Source organism: Festucalex cinctus, chromosome 2 (assembly GCF_051991245.1).
Source record: "Festucalex cinctus isolate MCC-2025b chromosome 2, RoL_Fcin_1.0, whole genome shotgun sequence".
Taxonomy (NCBI): Eukaryota; Metazoa; Chordata; class Actinopteri; order Syngnathiformes; family Syngnathidae; genus Festucalex; species Festucalex cinctus.
The window spans coordinates 17,171,262-17,190,472 of record NC_135412.1 but is presented as its reverse complement, the minus strand read 5'-3'; the positions used below and the strand labels follow the sequence as shown (position 1 = coordinate 17,190,472).

General features: G+C 40.9%; 2 protein-coding genes across 5 annotated transcripts in view; one reads left to right on the top strand and one right to left on the bottom strand.

Moving 5' to 3' along the window:
* The window catches only part of pcbp4 (poly(rC) binding protein 4), a 68,993-nt gene extending 58,753 nt beyond the window's left edge, over positions 1-10,240 (top strand). The window contains exons 13-14 of the mRNA XM_077513426.1: positions 5,593-5,762; positions 9,309-10,240. Of these exons, the coding sequence (XP_077369552.1) occupies positions 5,593-5,762; positions 9,309-9,645 (507 nt within the window). The 3' untranslated portion in view covers positions 9,646-10,240. The remainder of the gene's footprint in view (positions 1-5,592; positions 5,763-9,308) is intronic.
* Positions 10,241-13,334: 3,094 nt separating this feature from the next.
* dock3 (dedicator of cytokinesis 3) overlaps positions 13,335-19,211 on the bottom strand; it is a 74,122-nt gene continuing 68,245 nt past the window's right edge. For 3 of the 4 annotated variants that reach the window (XM_077513416.1, XM_077513417.1, XM_077513418.1), the window contains 7 exons: positions 18,973-19,114; positions 18,792-18,873; positions 17,745-17,860; positions 17,570-17,654; positions 17,370-17,492; positions 17,087-17,169; positions 13,335-16,111 (listed from right to left, as the gene is read on the bottom strand). In XM_077513416.1, coding sequence (XP_077369542.1) covers positions 15,518-16,111; positions 17,087-17,169; positions 17,370-17,492; positions 17,570-17,654; positions 17,745-17,860; positions 18,792-18,873; positions 18,973-19,114 — 1,225 coding nt within the window. In that variant the 3' untranslated portion in view covers positions 13,335-15,517. Of the gene's footprint in view, positions 16,112-17,086; positions 17,170-17,369; positions 17,493-17,569; positions 17,655-17,744; positions 17,861-18,791; positions 19,115-19,211 lie in introns of all 4 variants that reach the window. The other variant, XM_077513415.1, reaches the window with a different exon arrangement.

Here is a 19,211-nt window from a genome sequence, read left to right as displayed (position 1 = left end):
ATGATAATGGACCAAATTAAACTTGTATCTCAAGGCACCACTTTATTGTTTTCCCTTGAAAGATAAATGCTCACCCCCGTCCTCCGAACCTTCCACGTGTTTGCAAAAAAAAAACTCATTTAGCTCACTGTATACATGAGAAGAGGAAAAACAAGCTCAAGATTGATGACTCCGTGTTGCAGAGTACACTTGCAAGCCTTCACACCGTCAGCCACATTTCTAAAATACTCTGAAGGTTGTTTTTTTTGTTTTTTTTTTCTTCCCTTGAGCAAACCCCCCACAGTGAGCGATACAATGCATCAGTGGAATGAGGGATACCAGTTCTCCATGTGACAACAACAGCTGTAAGCTCCCCATTGTTCCAGAAGAGAGGACTTATAGACAGGATAGCGCCACCCCCACCCTCATCGCGCACTATTTGCTCCGTGCAATGAACACTGATGCGCCGAGAAAGTGCTTACACACGGCGAACAGGATATCGTACTTAAGCACTGCAAAGATTTTTGCCAGAAGAGAAACGTCTGCGCATGCCGCCATGGCATCCTTCTTCCTGCATCCCCTCCAATGACTAGCTCAGCAGGAAGTGGATGACACACCACATACAGCAGCAATATGCTTACAGCAAGCAGATTGTACACTCTACAGCAGGGATGGGCAACTTCAATCGTGGAGGGAGGGAGCCACCATTTTTCACCAGCGCTACTTAGGGGACTGCACACTTCCTCGCCAGATTTAGGACAAAAAAAAAAAAAAAGCCATTTCATTTAAGGACAAAATATGTGCATGTCTGTTTTTTAATTGATCCAATGTACAGAGTAAAGGCTTTGAAGCTACCAAAAATGAACATGCTGTGATTGAGAATCTCCTGTATAAAAAAAAAAATCTATTCCAAGATGGCATTTAAAGGAACGGCTACATGAAAAATCAATTTTTGGAGCTTTTAGCCATGTTAAAATGCTAATTCCTCACAAAAGACATGACCGAAGTGGTGTTTTCCTCCATTCACGCCTCTGTGAGAAATTCTAGGTCATTCTGCTCTCCAAGGATCAGCCCCTACCAACCTGAGAAAACGAGCTCTTGGCATTCTTTGACGTCATAAGGTGCAGACCCACCTCCACAGCGCCTCGCAGACTAAACTCACCCCCACTTTCTCTTAGACCTCCATAGGACCGACAAAAGTAGCCTTTATCAATTCTCCTTCACATTTGCAATGTCAATTGGTGTAAAATCCCATGGTATAGTGGTTAGTGTGCTTGCTTTGTAAGCAGCAAGTCCCCGGTTCAAGACCAGCTCAGTTTCCTTTTTCTTTCCTCTCCTCAACCTCCTTCTCCACAATTTCTTGCGGCAAAGAGCCGTTTCAAATGTTTATTGAAGAATTGAGGCTTGCATTCAGAGGAGTGCTCAAACACAGATCTCTAACAGCAGTCGGCTCGCTGGGGAGAGGCAGGGTTTTACGGAACCGGGAGTTTTACTTCCACGTTAGAAAACTAACCAGCAAAACACCGAATATTTCATTAAAAAAAAATTACATCACCATGGTGTGAAACGTAAGATTGAATCATTATATGCCTGTAGTTAAGTGTTGGAAGGGCTTAAAATACTGTGGTGTAATCCCTTTAAACTGAACCGCAAAGTGCAAAGAACTCATTTTGTGTACGTTTTCACACAAATCTACAACTTCACATCATTAATATTATACTATGTTTGTCCTGTAATTCAAAATCCCCAAATTAATAGGCCTAAACCCCCAAACTGAATCATAATTCCAACTTGGATCAGATGGTGTGACGTCACTGGAGCCGGCATTTTATTTACATGGTAATTTTAGCATGAGAAAGCATAACTTTCTATGAAAGTTACAGACATAAACCATGTGGGAGCTACGCAATACATTTTGAAATGCAACACGATCGTTGAGAAAAAAGGGTAACAAAATACGTACATTTCAGGCAAGCAAGCATGGATGGATAAACCCTTCACTCTGAGTGGCAAGCGTGTTGAGCAAGTTCCATGATGGTCTTAAGCCGCGATTATAAAATGACACATGGCTTGTATCATAGCTGCACGTCTGATGATGGTAACAAACCAATCCGCATAAAAATTACTAAAGATTTTACTTTAAAGAACTTACTGGCGCCAATCACACACGACATGCTCTATTGCCAATATAGCTATGGTCTCTGCAGCTAGCTAGTAGCATGTATGCTAACCCATTACACATTCAGGGTGTTTGCTACGAGAACTATTTACCAGTACCAAGATTCTACCGTGGGCCACAATGCAACAACGCGAGATTCTACATAAGGTTAGCCATTTAAAACGTAAAATAACTTTTTCCGTAGTTAGAACAATGCGGCAGCAATACATCTGTTTTGATGATTATAATACGTTCTCAAATAATTGAATGGGAGGCTTTGTAAACGCTTTAGACGAACGTATGGTGTAGATAAAGTGCTATGTAAGTCTTCTCTATTGACTATTTAGGGCAAATGTAATTTTTCTGTGATATGAGTCCTTTTTCCCATTGGAAATATGTCATATATATATATATATTTATTTATTTTATTTTTTTAAGAAAAAAAAAAAAAAAAAAAAAAAAGGAAATATGTCATATTAAGTCACAAATCCAAACGGAATTCATTCACTGACGTCGGCACGATGAGCAAATGGAGGTTTTAGGACCGAATTGAGCCCCAAGTGAACACAGTGCAGTATAGAGCAGTAAATTTGTACATATCCTAGTTTTTGGAGGATACTAATTTAGTAACTAGTCACGATGGGCTCCCAACAAGCTGTCAATGATTCTTAGTTAAAGAAATAAATAAAAATTGCTGTTTGTGTACTTGTGAGATTGGCTGGCAACCAGTCCAGGGTGTACCCGGCCTACTGTCCAAAGCCAGCTGAGATAGGCTCCAGCACCCCCTTGTGAGGAATAAGCGGTCAAGAAAATGGATGGATGGATGTTTAATCTACTTCCTAATTTGCATGAAAGATAACATTTGATCTGATTTGAACGACTGATTTGTGGTTGGCGGTGCTATTGAGCGACGTCTGCCATCCAGTAGTGAACAGCGGTATTACAACTTCAAAATTATTTGCGACAGTAAACATTTTTTATGTTGAATAATCAATCAAGGGCCATTCTGATTGCGGGCGGCCAGTTGCCCATCCCTGCTCATGAGCTTTTCCACGAAATGCCGCTGTCATTTGCAGCAAACTTGTTGGCAGCTGGCGTCTATTGACAGCTGTGGTGAAAGGCCAGAGAAGATTGCCAGTCTCAGTGGGTGGAGGTGTTATCTGTGATTTGGGCTCCGCGCTTGCCATTGTCTCCAGAGTTACTCTTTTTAGGCAGCCTATGGTCCGTGGTCCACCCCCCCACCAACCGCCCCGAACCAAGAATAGCCAGACAGACAGAGCAAGCGGACGGGCTGTGTGACAAATCAGACTTTGCCCGACAGGCCGCTTACCTCTGTGGAAAGGAATGCCAAACGCAGGAACGAGCGGCATGGGCGGCGCGTGCGTTTGGGTATTTGGGCCTATGCGTCAGCCGCCGCTAAGCTGCCAACACACACGCATACTACAAGCGCTCCATCACTGTCTGCCCCCCTCCCAACCCGCCATCCTGCTATATATCCGCCACTGAGCTGTGACACGCCGCACTTGAGCTGTGTTGAATGTTCTTTGTTGCTTGTAAGCTAGCTGGGCTCCACACTGGGGTGAACCACAGCACATGCGCATGCACATGAATTTTGGAAGTGTGCGCAATTCCAGTCTCCGGTTGTCTTCTGCGGCTGAGGGGAAACGTCTAATAGATATTTGAGTTGTTTTTCCATCATGTTTTCCATTAGTGTGGAAGATGCGTCTCACTGGCGTGCGTTTTGGAAGTGATTTGTTTGGGAAGTCGCCGCCACTTGGAGAAATCAATAACCTTTTAGCCACTCAGATTAATGAGAGGCAAATGTGCCTTCTGTTTTCTCTTTTGCCCGTGCACACTCAGAGGCAATTAAGCCAGGTCCCGGAAGAGTTTGAAAAAAAAAAAAAATGCTTTTGACACTCATGATGGATGGATGGATGAGCAACTCTCTTGAGGACAAACAATGTTATTGCAATACTTGAAGTGCTTTTCCTTATGTCTGCCAATTTGATTTATGATTACAGTTTTCCACTGGGATTTGTTGGATTTATCGTTGTCCATCTGCTTTGTCCACTGCACGACACACGTCCCATACTGGATGGATTTGGAATAATATTTTGCCAGTTGACAACAGTGTTTGTTTGAGAGGCCATCGTGGTCCGAGAAACAGTACAATGGCACCTTTGATATGACTGACCCAATTCAAGTTATAGATATCGATATTATATATCTTTTCTCAAGTTATATTATATTATATTATATTATTTAAAAGAAGAGGTTTCAAGCTATTTCATGCTACCCTTACTTGAAGTCTACTGTCATACTAGACGTGAGTGTCATGTGCTGGGGTTGGATCCCAAAAGCGCAGAGACACAAATCAGGGTTTAGCTATTCACACAACTTGACTAAACGAAAAACAATGAGAATGCATCGAGAATCACAAGACACCAAGCCCCCTTGGGCTGTGGAGATGCACAGAGGTAATAATCCGACAAAAACACACACTTCTCAGTTTGGCTTAAATAGATAGTGAATCGATCTCACTCATTTAGTTCCAGTTATTGTTTTTAGTCTAGTTTTAGTCCAGTGAAAAATGTGTGTTGACGAAATTATTTTTGTTTAGTTACCATTGATGAAATTAACACCACCTGCCAGAATCAGCACTGGCCCTGTATATCGCTTGGCCCAATACCTCACATCAGAATTTGGTCAATGTAACATTTTTATTTATTTTTTTTAAACTATAGTATTAATTGGTCCCTACATATGCATGTTTTTTTTTTTACATGCATTTACATTACTTTGTCCTTTAGTATTTGTTTACCTTAAGAAAAAAGGGAAGAAAAAAATAGCAAAATCCGGCCAATTTTCTTGCTGGGGAACGTTTTAGTGGCATTATCTTATCATCTTATTATCTATGTCAAATAGAAAAAAACAAAACAAAACAACAAAAACAGTAAAAATCAGCGTCAACCGGCTGATTAATCGGTCGGCCCCTAGTTATAACCATTTGAGTAATGCAACCAGTGGAACAATGTGAGAAATTACTAATATTAATGCATTTTACAGTCAACTACACCAGTTGTGAAACTCTTCTTGGTTTGTCTGCATGACTGCCCCCGGTGGCCAAGTAGTAACACACAACAGAAGGATCTGCCATGAATTCATAATGATGCACAAGCTGTTTAATTAAGACTTTAAATTCTATTTAATGATGTTATTATTGTATGTTTTTTAAAATAAATAAATACTGCAGTATATAGTAATATTTTACTCTTAATTATCCTTTGAATTTTGTATCCTTGCCCTTGTCCTTGTCATTACACCCAACGAACAACGGGCTCATGTATGATTATACGAATGTCGTCCCATCCAATCCTGCCTCATGATCTACCGAGTCATCCATCTTTGCAGCAAGCGATCGCTCCGTCTCACAGTTGCTCTCTCTTCTCGCTCAGCTGATCGGCTCCATCATCGGCCGTCAGGGCACCAAGATCAACGAGATCAGGCAGGTGTCGGGGGCCCAGATCAAGATCGGCAGCCAGCTGGACGGGACAAGTGACCGTCACGTCACCATCACGGGAACCCCAGTCAGCATCAACTTGGCCCAGTACCTCATTACCTCCTGGTAAGGGCCCCCGTGTCATCGAATGAATCACAGGGGGGGGGAATGTATCCCTTTAAAAGGGTCAAAGGTCATGCTGTCTCTTAAATGATAATGAGCTCCACCCCCAGGGAAAGAGCAAAAGCATTGCCCGGCCCTGTTTTGATGGGATGGAATATTTAGATGGCGCTTACATGCATAAGACTAATTTTCCAGTTCATCAACTCATGACTATTAATTACATCACATAGATAGTTTTGTATTCTTATGATCAAAAAATGTGTTTTTTGATCATACCAACCTTACAATAAAAAGTACAGAAGCGTATTAAAACAAAAAAAAGTCAAGTTAAAACCTGAAACTTATGTTAGATGTAAAAGTTATCACATCAAAATGAAACAATTATGTTAATGCATGAAACTTCACTTAAAATTTGAAATGTAAAAATTCTGATGAAGTGAAAAAAATATTTCATGTTAACACGTGAAAATTACCACATTAGTTGTAAAATTTATCACATCCAAATGAAAAAGAAACACGTTAAAACATGTAAAATGTAAAAATTATTTAAAAATGAAAAAAATGTTAAAACATGAAAATGATCACATTAAGTGTAAAAATGATCACGTTTAAGTGAAAAAATGATCACGTTAAAACAAAACTCAATACATTTTTATTTACAAATTAGCACGTAAAAATGAAAAAATGATTACGTTAAAACATGAAACTTAACATGTAAAACGTAAAAATTATGTCAAAATGAAAAAAATTTAAAACATGAAAATGATCACGTTAAATGTACAATTATCACGTTTAAGTGAAAAAAATCACGTTAAAACAAAACACATTTTATGTACAAATTAGCATGTAAAAATGAAAAAATTATTACATTAAAACATGAAAATGATCACGTTAAGTGAAAAAAATATCGCGTTAAAACAAAACTTAACACATTTGATGTAAAATTAGCACGTAAAAATGAAAAAAGTATTATGTTTAAACATGAAACTTAACATGTAAAATGTAATAATTATGTCAAAATGAAAAAATGTTAACATGAAAACTATCATGTTAAATGTACAAATTATCAGGTTTAAGTGAAAACAAATTACCACGTTAAGACAAAAAATATTTGATGTAAAAATTAAGACATAAAAATGAAAAAATTATGTTAAAACATGAAAATGATCACGTGAAGTGTAAAAATTATCACGTTAAAACAAAACTTAACACATTTGATGTAAAAACAATTAGCACGTAAAAATGACAAAATGATTACGTTAAAAATGAAACCTATGTTAAAATTGAGCATTTCAAAATAAAAAAAAAAGATCACATTAAAGCATGAAGCTCATAACATTACGATGTGTAACGTTAAAATGTGAAACTTATGTTAAAACATAAAATTCTTCACATTATAATGTGATGTTGAAAATGTTTTGGTGTGACAGCAATAAGATGCTTCTATACAAAAGAAAACCTATCAAACATATTAACATAATAATGAAATGGCTTTCCCTGATAAAACATGTGGGAATCCAGATTACTGTACTGAAAATGAGTTTTTTGTCTGGTAGGAAACAAAAAGGTAGAAAAAAAAAATCTTTGGCACTTCAATAAAAGCCTTCAATAACACAAAGCATGCGTGCGTGTATCAGGATAATAAATGCAATTTCCCGACCAACTAATGAACACTGATGGGGTGATGCTGGCACTCTCACACGCCTCTCTCCCACTTTGATAGACGAAAAAAAAAATCTCGAGCATTCCCACAGCTTGAAATGCACGCAGCGAGCAAAATCTGCCAAGATCAACAGCCCGCCCACCCATATGTCTGGTTATAATTCAAAACATAAAAAAATATTTGGATAAAACATCTCTGAACTTTTTTTTTTTCCCCCATGTTGGGTAAAATTTGCTTGTCAGAACTCAAGTCAGTTCAAACAGCCTACTATTCGATTTAAAGCAGGATGGCCGATCCTGGTCCTCGAGGGCCTGAGTCATGCAGGTTTAAGATGTTTGCCTCCTCCAACGCACCTGACCTGATTCTAAAGATCAGGATCATTATCAGGCTTCTGCTGATGAACTGATTATAGGAATCAAGTGTGTTGGAGTACAGAAACATCGAAAATCAGCAGGACTCCGGCTCTCGAAGACCAGGATTGGGAAAGCCTGATTTGAAGTAGCCCTGTGATTGGCTGGCAACCAGTCCAGGGTGTACTCCGCCTACTGCCCAAAGCCAGCTGAGATAGGCTCCAGCACCCCCGTGACCCTTGTGAGGAATAAGCGGTCAAGAAAATCGCTGGATGGATGATTTAAAGTGACCACATTATAGCCTCCGCTATAATGCTAACATACAACTCTGTGGCACATAGGATAATAATTAGCATCTATGTGGTAGTGCCTTTACTAGGGATGCCCAGAAATGAAAAATAATGTTTAGCCGAAAACAGAAAAACTGACATACCATTTTTAATTTTTTAGGATTTTAGCTTTCAATTTCAATGTATTCAAATTAGGTAGCCTTAGCAAGTGGCAATGTAAGATGGCCACCGGTGGCTTCACTTCTCATGGTGAGTAAGTCTGTTGACGCAAGTCTTTTGAAAAAGCTTCCAGTGCCGTCAGCTGCTGGGGTTTGTAATGAGTGACTGAGTTTAATGCTCAAGGAAACAAACGATCGTCTCTCCCAGTCGCCATTTTGAACCGACTTCCGCCGCCAAAAAGTGGCGTTACACCGTCACAGCAAATAAACAAATTTGATTGCACGATTCATTTTGAACCGGGCCGAACAACGGTCAGCAGTAGCCTTTCTAGACCCATTTTTTGTCTTTTAAAAGGGAAGTGAACCATAAACATTTCTTAACAATAATATGTTATACGTGACCTCACTAGTCTAAAGTTGACATTGTGATTAATATTATATTTGTGGAATATGAGTTATGAAGCAAAAGCCCTTTTTTTTTAATCCATCTTGGGCTGCCATTTTGCCACTTGCTGTCGACTTAAGATGACATCACAGTTGCTCAGGGCTCGGGCAACGCCCAATCACAGCTCAGCTGGCCTACTGATATTAATAAAACTTCTGGATTTTGCTGCTTAATGCATATTCCAATAACACGATATTAACCAGAATACTTTGTTTATTAGACGTGGGGCTGCATAAAACATATTGTTGTCACGAAATTTTTATTGGAGTTGACTTCCTCTTGAAGAAAGTGGGTGTGGCTTATCAGGCTAGGTCAGAATAGCCTGTTTGTTAGCCGTTGTCGCTTCTGCTTCACCATTTTGTTGCTTTCTACCAACAATATGATGGAAAAAAAGACCTAAATAATCTAGTTGTAGTCTTGTAGTCATAATGACCCTTTCAGAATTTACAGTTTTTTAAAAAATCTCAGTCTGAGACTAGGCTGTGACTAAAAATTCTATAACTTGTCTTTAAATGTTTAGCACATGTGAGATGATAGTTCTGCAAGGGTCCTTTCAAAAATCTGCTGTCGATGTTGGAGCAAGCCAATAATGGTCTGATTTTCATCCTCCATTGTCTCCGCCCCCTCCCGTCCGCCCTCGCAGTTTAGAAACGGCCAAATCCACAGCCCAGGCTTCCACCATGGCGACCCCCATCGACCTCAACATGGCCTTCACCCAGCCGGCGTCCCCGGCCGCCTCGCCCGCTCCCACCCTGGCCACCCTGACCCCGGCCCACATGCTGGGTGCGCCGTACGGCGCCATGCCCCTCTCGGGCCTGCTGGGGATGAAGTCCGTCCCCTTCCTGACTCTGTCGAGCCCCGCCCCGGCCGTGGCGGTCACGGCGGCGCCGTCCCACACCACTCTGGCGGCCTACACGGCCAAAATCTCCTCAGCCAACTGCATCAAAAAGCCCGAGAGACAGAAGTTTGCGCCCTACTGATGACGCCCGCGGAGCCGGCGGGAAAGGACGGATGTCGAGTGTCCTTCTCCCGCAAACGCCTGATGTAGCCATATCCCTCGGCAGACACGCCCTTGACTTTGATTCTGCGATGCACCAACAGAGAAGAGACCAACGGAGTAAAGCTTTTCAAAATCATTTACAGAAATATATCGAGTCAAATGTGAGTTTCACGTCAATTGGTGGGCTGCCGTCGTCGTCGTCGTCACTTCACTTCACTTGTTCTTTTCAAACGTGTACAAGGGCTTGAAGCTCATCTGAGAGACACATGTGGAAACAGATTTTTCACGTGTGTGTCTCACGTTGGAGGTCAGCCATAAGTATTTATCCTTCAATAATTTGTAAATTATACTCAAATGACAAAATGCGCTACTGTATGATGCTTTTATACAATGTCTATGTTTGCCTCTGGAAGTTTTTAAGAAAATTTGTAAATGTCTGGGGGGATTTTATTTTTAAGGTACTGTACTTGACTGTTCAGTGTTTCATTCATTTTATTGGATTTTATTTTGATTGTGCACTTCTTTAATCTTTATTTATTAGCATTGTTTCATGTATTAAAGTCTTTTTTTCCTGATGTCTTTTTTTTTTTTTGTCATTTATCTTATCTTCACGTCCAGGAAACATTCAACAGTTAGAGAACATTTTCTTAACCAGCTGGTTCCCAAAAAGATTGAAAATCATCAGATACTGTCTTGAGCCAGTCGAAGTTCAGTTTTGTTATAATTTGGTCCAGGTAAAAGTTGCATGAAAAAAATGCTGACGCAGTAGTCACAGCAGATGGGGGGAACTGTGAAAACAAACAAGTGAATTGAAATCTTCTGAATTTTTATAAGTGACTGAAAAAAAAAATCAGTTGTCGGGAATCAATTTAGACAAAACAGAGGAAAAAAAATTACACACTCACTTGACTTCACCCATTTCCATACATTGAGGTTAATAATTTTGAGCAGGAGTGTGACGATACATCGATATCACAGACACTTTGTCTCCCGATAGATTATCAATACATCTACGGAAGTATCGCGATATTTGTAGTTAATATACCGCCACTATAAACGGCTCAGTTGTTCATGACTTATTGAGCAATTACTTGACGGGCCGCTAGGGGCAGCGCCTCATAAGAGTGGCAGGGAAATAGACGCAAGTCTTCAGGCGAAGAAGACTCATGAGCGTAGTTATTATTATTATTATTATTATTACTATTATTATTATTGTAATTATTATTATTTATATTATTTATTTTTATTATTTTTTTAGTTATATTTTTATGTATATTTATATTATATTTACTTTTATATTGTTTTTATTATATTATGAATAATTTTTTTATTATTTATTGATATTTATTGGATTATTTTATTTGTATTTATTATTATTATCCATCCATCCATTTTCCAAACAGCTTACTCCTCACAAGGGTTGCGGGGAGTGCTGGAGCCTATCTCAGCTGTCTATGGGCAGTAGGCGGGGTACACTCTGAACTGGTTGACTGTCAATCGCAGTATTATTATTATTTATTGTTATTATTATTATTATTTCATGATTAGTTTTATCATAGATTATTGTGGATTTATTACCTGAGAAATATAAACAATAATCGATCGATAATCGTGGTATCGTCATATCGTGAGATAATCGTTATCGTGAGCCTTGTGTCGCATATCGGATCATATCGTGAGGTAGCCAAAAGGCTCTCACCCCTAATTTTGAGTGCAGAAAGGGATTTAAAATCTGAAGGATTCTGAACACGCTTCTCCTCAGTTTGGTTGATATATGTGTAACAGATATGAGTAACAGTACAGCAATCAACAATCTCCCAACATTACATGAGGAGCCCTTCAACATCTCACACTTGGAGTATTGGAAAAAGCTATTCAAAGGTTTTGAGTAAGGTTTTGGTAAGTCTAGTAGGGCTGGGCGATATGATCGCGATAAATTTCAGGTCGATCGCGGTTATCAGCTCTGAGCATAATGGATTAAAATAGTGCAAAGGTGCGTGACAATAGGCAATTATAGTCGCCTTTTCCTTCTTGACTTGCATTTTGCCGTGGTAGAGAAAGGATTTGTGTCAGTCTGACTCAGTTGCTTTGAAAACAAAAAAAAAGCAACATTTTGTTTATCCGTTCGTCCATCACGCTGCTGTTCCAATGCTGTGTAACTCTTCTTCGCTTTAAGAATTCAAAGTTCGAACCTCTTATTTGGAGGCTCTTGTAAGGCAGCAAACACTGTCCCCTGGTGGTTGAAGTTCGACGTTGCGTCATTTTGTTTGTACGTCCTTCATACACGCCTTGATAAAGGCCAGGTCACTCTCAATGAGTTTCTTAGCTGGTAAATAAAGGAATTAATGAAATAAATATGGAAATCCAGCGAGCAAAACACGATGTTAGATGTACTCACCCAGGGGCGATAACTTGCTCCGTTCCAGACAGACGTCACTTCCGGCACGACTCGACAGCACGCACGGACTTCTCATGGACTTACTTTTTTTTTTTTTGCTTGCTTTATTAAACCAAAAAATAAGTACAGATCAGGACAATGATTTTAACAAAATGGAACATATATCAATATACTTAAGTACAACACAAAACAATGACAACACTACTAAACAAAAAAACAAAACAAAAATGCCAGGGGTTCATGTACATTCAAACAATCTATATTTATTACAAATAGTGATAGTTTTCATAGCCTTCCTGTTATGAGAGCCATTTATAAGTCTAATATAGGTGAGCATGTCAATGTGAAAGTGTGTGAAGTTGGGTTTTTGATTTCCATACTTGCATCTATGAATAAAGAATTTTGCCATAAGTATTAACAGATTAATAATAAAAAATATATCTTCATTAACATACTTCCTAAAAAAAAAAAAACACTATATTTTCCCATTTCAACAAAAAGTCTCTATATAAATGCCTAATAACAAAATTACTAAACTCTTTCCAAAAAGTCCGAATGTGTCCACAGATCCAGAAGAGGTGTTGAACTGTCTCTGGGTGGGTTCCACACAATGAGCAGTTTGTGTCAATGTCTCTTTTGAATTTGGTCATATAGTGGTTGGCCGGATAATATTTATGCAAAATCTTAAAGAATACTTCCTTCACCTTATTTGTTCATGGACTTACATAATAATGGATGTTGCTTGTCGCGCCGGGAGTGACGTCATTCAGCCGACAAATTCGGCCTTCGGAGGACCCAGCCTTGTGAATTTGGACACAGGCAGTGACACTCACAAGCATACAACCTGAGCTGTGCTGACAGCCATCTTGGATTGACTTTACTTAGCATGTGTCCTTGAGCAAAAAAAAAAAAAAAAAAAAAAGTCAAACAGAAATCAGTTTGTAGCCATTTTGTAATGTGCACCCTCAGGAGAATGTCAGATCGAAATAATAGCCAACAAACTCTGATTGAAGTATCGACTTTCAGATTTAATTCTTCAGATGGACATGAATTTTTTTTTTTCACTCACTCACACACACACACACACACACACAAGCTTACGTCATGTAAGCAGATGGATATGAATTACAGCCATTTTATGCAGCGTACCTCCATTTTCAGGCGCCAACCTGATTTGAAGAATGGTTTTAATTACTCATACTGCCGCCTGGTGGTGAGGCCAGGCTATTTCTATTAATTAGCTGTGCAAAAACAAATGCGGTGCCAGTTGGTGATGCTCATAAAAGATTGTCTTTATTGTTTGGTATTGTTAATGAATTCCATACCACAGCAGTTATGGGAGTAGGAAAACCACTTTTACAACCAAACACTGTCCGATCATGCTAACACCATATGTACAGGAGAGCACATTGAAAAGTGTATAAATTATTTATATGAGACTCATAGTCAAGAACGGTGGAGACAGCCACAGTCTAATGAATTCTTCCGTTTTCAAACACTGATTATAGATAGTTATCAATTACATTGATCTCTGGAGTATATGTATATACACAAAACAACAATAAATCTTTTTCGGGGGGTGTCTGCAATAATTCTCAAAAATATCTCACAATACCACTGTATGTACAGTCACGGAATTTACATTGGAAAATTGTAATTGTTCCTATCGTTTGAGTATCGACTCATTCCGCCGTTCGCCGCCGCCGTCGATACTCGCATGGTGTTTATATCGAAGCTCAGGCTCGTTTCCATACACAGCACAGAGACATGTGCAGTACGCGGGCCCTTTGTAAATAAGCTCACACCACTGATGATCTCACATACAAAAATAGATGTTGTCTAGTCAGCTGGAATTGTGATGTACAGTAATACGAAGCCTCCAACCTCCAAATAAAACGGCACGGGATCAAGAAAAAAAAAAGTTCAACATCACCTTCCTAGCCACTGCACTGAAACCACTGACCTGAATCTATAACTAGCACCCTTGTAAGCCGTTGAAATCACAGGGCGGCCATCTTGCTCCTCCCGTCTCGTGAGCAGACTACTGTATAAACTATACGGCATACACAGACATATACAGCTCGTAGGCAATCAGTATAGGGCCGGGGGGCGGGGTTGGGGGGTCAGGGGATTGTGGTGGGGTGGTCACTATTTGGCCATATTAAAAGTATTGATTCATGGTTTTATGAATCAATATTAGGCTATGAAAAGGAATATCGATTTGATATCGATATATCGATATTTTAGACCCAACCCTAGTTTCTACTAAGTACTGTCTCAAATGTTCTCCAATTTCGATACTGTGACTGTATAGGATGGTATGCCAAGAAACGTTTCTTGAGAGGAGCAATATGGCGGCCTCTCGACTTCGAAGGTCTCGGCCAATTGGCTATCCAGTCATATATTCAGATCAGTGACTGAAACAAACAATGCTTGTTCTCCGTCTGAAACACATGATTTGTTTTTACGGAACAGGCCACGGCCGTGGAGAAGAGCCACAGGAAGGATAAGAAATATCAACACTACCAATAAAACCACAACATGAAACCAAAGCAAAGGGGAAAAAAAACGTCACTAAGCGGGTCGTTTTTGTTTTGTTTTTTTAAACACAAAGAAGCGCTTCCAGTCGAGATGAGAGGTCAAACTGTACGTGACTGCACTTAAGGCAAGTAGGCGATTGCAACACTTTCTGAGTGGCTTGACAGTGTCATCATCCAGGTTTAGCCCTCACTGCTTGACAGGATCTGATACAGTAACGGAGAAGAAGGGAAGCAGAAAGCGTGACCGAGGGAGGCGTCAAGTGGAGAGTCGTTCGCAGAGAACATGTCACATGACGCTTTTTGTCGGTGATTCATTCCAGACAGCTTGTCGTTCCTCTCCACCAGCTCCCTCAACAAAGACTCAAATGAAAGCACTCAAGGACAAAACAAAATAACATAAAAAATCAACAGGTTTGCTGTACAAGATCACCAGGAATACATTCACGTGGGTTTCCATACGCACGGTACGGACGCAGATAGTCAGTCCCTTGAGATGCCGGTCCGCCTTTCGAAAAAAGAGTGACGCGTCATTCCAGTCATGAGTCACTATTAAGGAGCACTTAACAGTGTAATGGACGTACTTGTATGAAGCCTTTGAAAACACTATCATGTAGCAAATTTATCAAAATAACAATTCCTGTGTATGAAGCGTTGAAAGCAGAAGAAGTCACTTCACCGTGAATCACAACCACCTGACGCTGCGTTGAGTTCATGGTCGCTAGACTTCACAAAAAATGCTCGTCCAATGAGTGGCAAATGGGGAAACATGCTCACGGACAACTTGTACAAGTGTGTGCAATTGACGACCTTTTATTTTTTTTTTTGAAACACCTCCAAGAGGCCCCTCCCCTCGCCCTCATGTGCACTGAATCCTCTCCGCTTTACCGGCTACTTTCACTCAGCGCGTGTGGGGATCACTGCGCCTCCTCGTGCTCCTCGCTGATGCACTGCTCCCAGGCGTGCTTGCCCTGCTCGTCCCTGTGGCCGTGGGGCGAGTGGAAGATCCTGCGGGGCAGCGGGATGGGCTGCGGCTGCAGATCCTCCTCGGGGATGCAGCCCTCCCTCAGGTACGGCTTGGGCGGGATGGCGGGAGGCTGGGGCCTGCGGTAGGGGATGTGATGGGGCCCGTGGGCGGCCGGGTGATGGTGAGGCGCCGGCCCGTGGGCGTGGCCGTCCAGCCCCGAGTGGGTGTGCGCGTGAGGGTGCGAGGAGGCGGGGCTGCGGTAGTGGAAAGGGCGGACCGGGTCCACCGAGTCCATTTCCGGCGTGCCGTAGTGGACGTGCAGGTAGGACGAGGCCAGGTAGTCGTCGGGGGGTGACCACAGGTGGCTGGGGAGGGGCTCCAAGGCGTCGTTACGGATGGGGCCCGGGTCGGGGTACTGGCCGCTGAAGTTGCTCTCGCTCAGCGAGGAAACGCCGCTGCTGGCGCTGCCGGACAGGGTGGAGTTACTCCCGCCCAGAGCTGACTGAGGGCTGGTGGGGGAACCGGGAATCGGGTGGAGGGGCGACTGCGGAGAGACACACAAACAGTCCATCTTACATGTGTAAAGGGGTGTCAAAAATTAATGCATTAATTTTTAGTTCATTTAAAGTTCCTTTAACGCTACTAATTATGCTTGTACTGGGGGAATTCCAGTCACAACGCAGCAGACACATCCACGTCAAAATTTAGTAGCAATAAATGTAATAATAATATATAGATTTGTGGAGACTGGGGTCAAGTTACTTTACATTATAATTATATATATATATACAGTGTGTATATATATATATATATATATATATATATATATATATATATATATATATATATATCTCAGCTGGCTCTGGGCAGTAGGCGGGGGACACCCTGGACTGGTTGCCAACCAATCGCAGGGCACACAGAGACGAACAACCATCCACACTCACACTCACACGCACACCTAGGGACAATTCGGAGCGCCCAATTAACCTGCCATGCATGTCTTTGGAATGTGGGAGGAGACCAGAGTACCCGGAGAAGACCCACGCAGGTACGGGGAGAACATGCAAACTCCACCCAGGAAGGTCCGAGCCTGGACTCGAACCGGAGTCCTCAGTACTGGGAAGCGGACGTGCTAACCACTCGACAATATATATATAATATATTTATATGTTATATTATATTATATTGTATAATGTATTTATATCATATTTATATTATTTATTTTTGTTATTTATTTATTTATTAATTTATTGATTATTTATGTATTTTATGATGATGATGATGATGATTATTATTATTATTATTAATTTATTATTAGTTTTATCATAGATTATCGTAGATCTATTACCTGAACAATATATCAATAATTCCGGTAATGTCATATGGTGAGATAATCGTTATCGTGAGCCTTGTATCGCATATAATATTGTATCGTGAAGTACCCAGAGGGAGCCACCCCTAATGGCCCACCCGGTCTATCGATAACAAAAATATGATAATCCCCCTCCCACGTTTGTACCTTTCGAAGTGAACGCACAGGCAGGGCAGGTGGCGGGTCGCTGTTCTGGGTGTTAAATGCGTCACAGTGCATCAGGAAGTGTCCTAGAAAAAGACCAAAAAAATCAAATAAATCACAGATGAGTAAGCTTGTTGTTCAAAACACAAACGTCTTTATTTTCTATTTCGGGTGAATACCGCCAAGCATCTGGCACCAATTAAGGAGCTGGCAACTGCACGTGGACTCATCATCAGGAGAAAGAAAACAAGCGTGTGCAATGTGCTGCTGTAAATGGGCCACATACCTGGAGGGAAGGATCGAGGAGGGACGGGGGGCATAATTACACCTCCAGTAGATGTTGGCATGTAGGACACCTGGTCCCTGTTCTCTCCATCCAGGTTCCAGCTGCTGGGAGCGTTCGGAAACACTGCCGGCAATAGAAAGGCGTCGTTATGCTTACAATTTAACGCACACATCAAATATGTCACCAGGCTTGTGCTGCACCTTTCTCGGGCAGAGTCATGTGAGGATCTGCGCACGGCTTGCAGGGGCTGACTTGTTGCAGTAAGGCACGCTGCATGTGGTTATTCTGTTTCAAGATGACAAAAACGGCGTCACGGGCTGTTGCTACGTTTCGAAAGTGCTGATTGGAGACTGGACTCGTTTTTTTGCGCGCTACCTGTCCGTTTTCTGCCATGCTGTAGTACACGGGGTTGTTGACCCGATCGCGATGGGACGGCAGCAGGATCATCACTTCCCTGTTGTGTTTGGCCTTGTCAGGCAACGACGGCGAGCCTGCCAAGGTAAGAAGCAACACACGTCAAATGTAAACCGTACACTGACCAGGGTTATTATAGTTTTGGAATTTTTCATTTTAGTTAGTTTTAATTTCGTTTTGAGTTGTTTTTTGTGTTTTTTTTTTTTTTTGGGGGGGATTGAGTTAGTTTTAATTAGTTTTCAGGGTGCTTCTGTTAATTTTTATTAATTTTAGTTATTTAATAAATGCTTAGTTTAAAAATTTGTTTTAGTTTTTTTATGTGTATTACTTGTTCGCAACATTTCAAAACAACCATGGGAGGGACATCATCTGAAGGTCCTTTTCTATTGGCTGCTGCTAGATGATGTCACTTCTGTGTGAAACACTTTCGAATGTCCTTATTCCGGTTAATATCATAATAAAATATATCCTCCTGACTACCAGCAATTCAAATTTGTCCTCTGTAGTGGACCTCTTTAAACCTGAATATCTCCGACCCAGTGCGTATGATTGAATTAACTCCTTTTGTGCTCTATAGAGGACATTCAGAGCTTTCTAATGATAAAAAATGTGTAGGGTTTGCCTTTTTGATTGCATCATAAAAGAAAATGGCTTCCCTCAGTGCAAGCACTTTTTAGGGAAGAGGAAAAGTGTACAATACTCTTTATTGAACAAATTTAGGCTTTAAATGTTGTTAGCATGTTTTCTATAAGACTCTTAAGAGCACATTAAAGTATTGTTTGAATTATTTTAACTGTATTTGAGCCTAGCATTTAAGTTTTAAAAAATGTCCTCTGCAGTGGACACATCATAGCTTAAAAATAAAAACTTTTTTTTTTCCCTCAAAATTTTGTTTTGCAGTATTCCAGTTACTTCACAAAGATTGGGGAATATCAAAATAAACATGATTGGACAATATATTTCTTAGGATATCATGGCAGCTATCACAAAAAAAGTTGAGCAGCATACCTCTGGCACTCGAGGGAGCCGAGTTTATAATTTGGGAGGAGTTGGAACGTATGGAGCTCAGGCTGGACGACGAAGGGCTCGGCTGTGAAGCAAAATACATCGACGAGAGGCATGAATCAGAATGTTTTTCAGGAAAACTAACCAGGGATGGTTTCCCAAAAAAGAAGATTTCAAGCCTTGCCTGCATGTGAATGGCCTCCTCAGGGTGCTCCCCCATCAGACCCTCCGTCATGATGGCCAAGTTTCCTGCTCCCGCCTCGCTGGAGGTGTGAGAGGACAGCGAGGAGGACGAGTGACGGATGGAACCTTGCAGGTTCAGAGGGCTGTGGGAGACAATTGGTTAAAGCGACCTGAATTCTGTTCGAATGAAGAAGAAACTTGCCACTGACACATACAATCCTATTGCTTCTAATGTGAAGC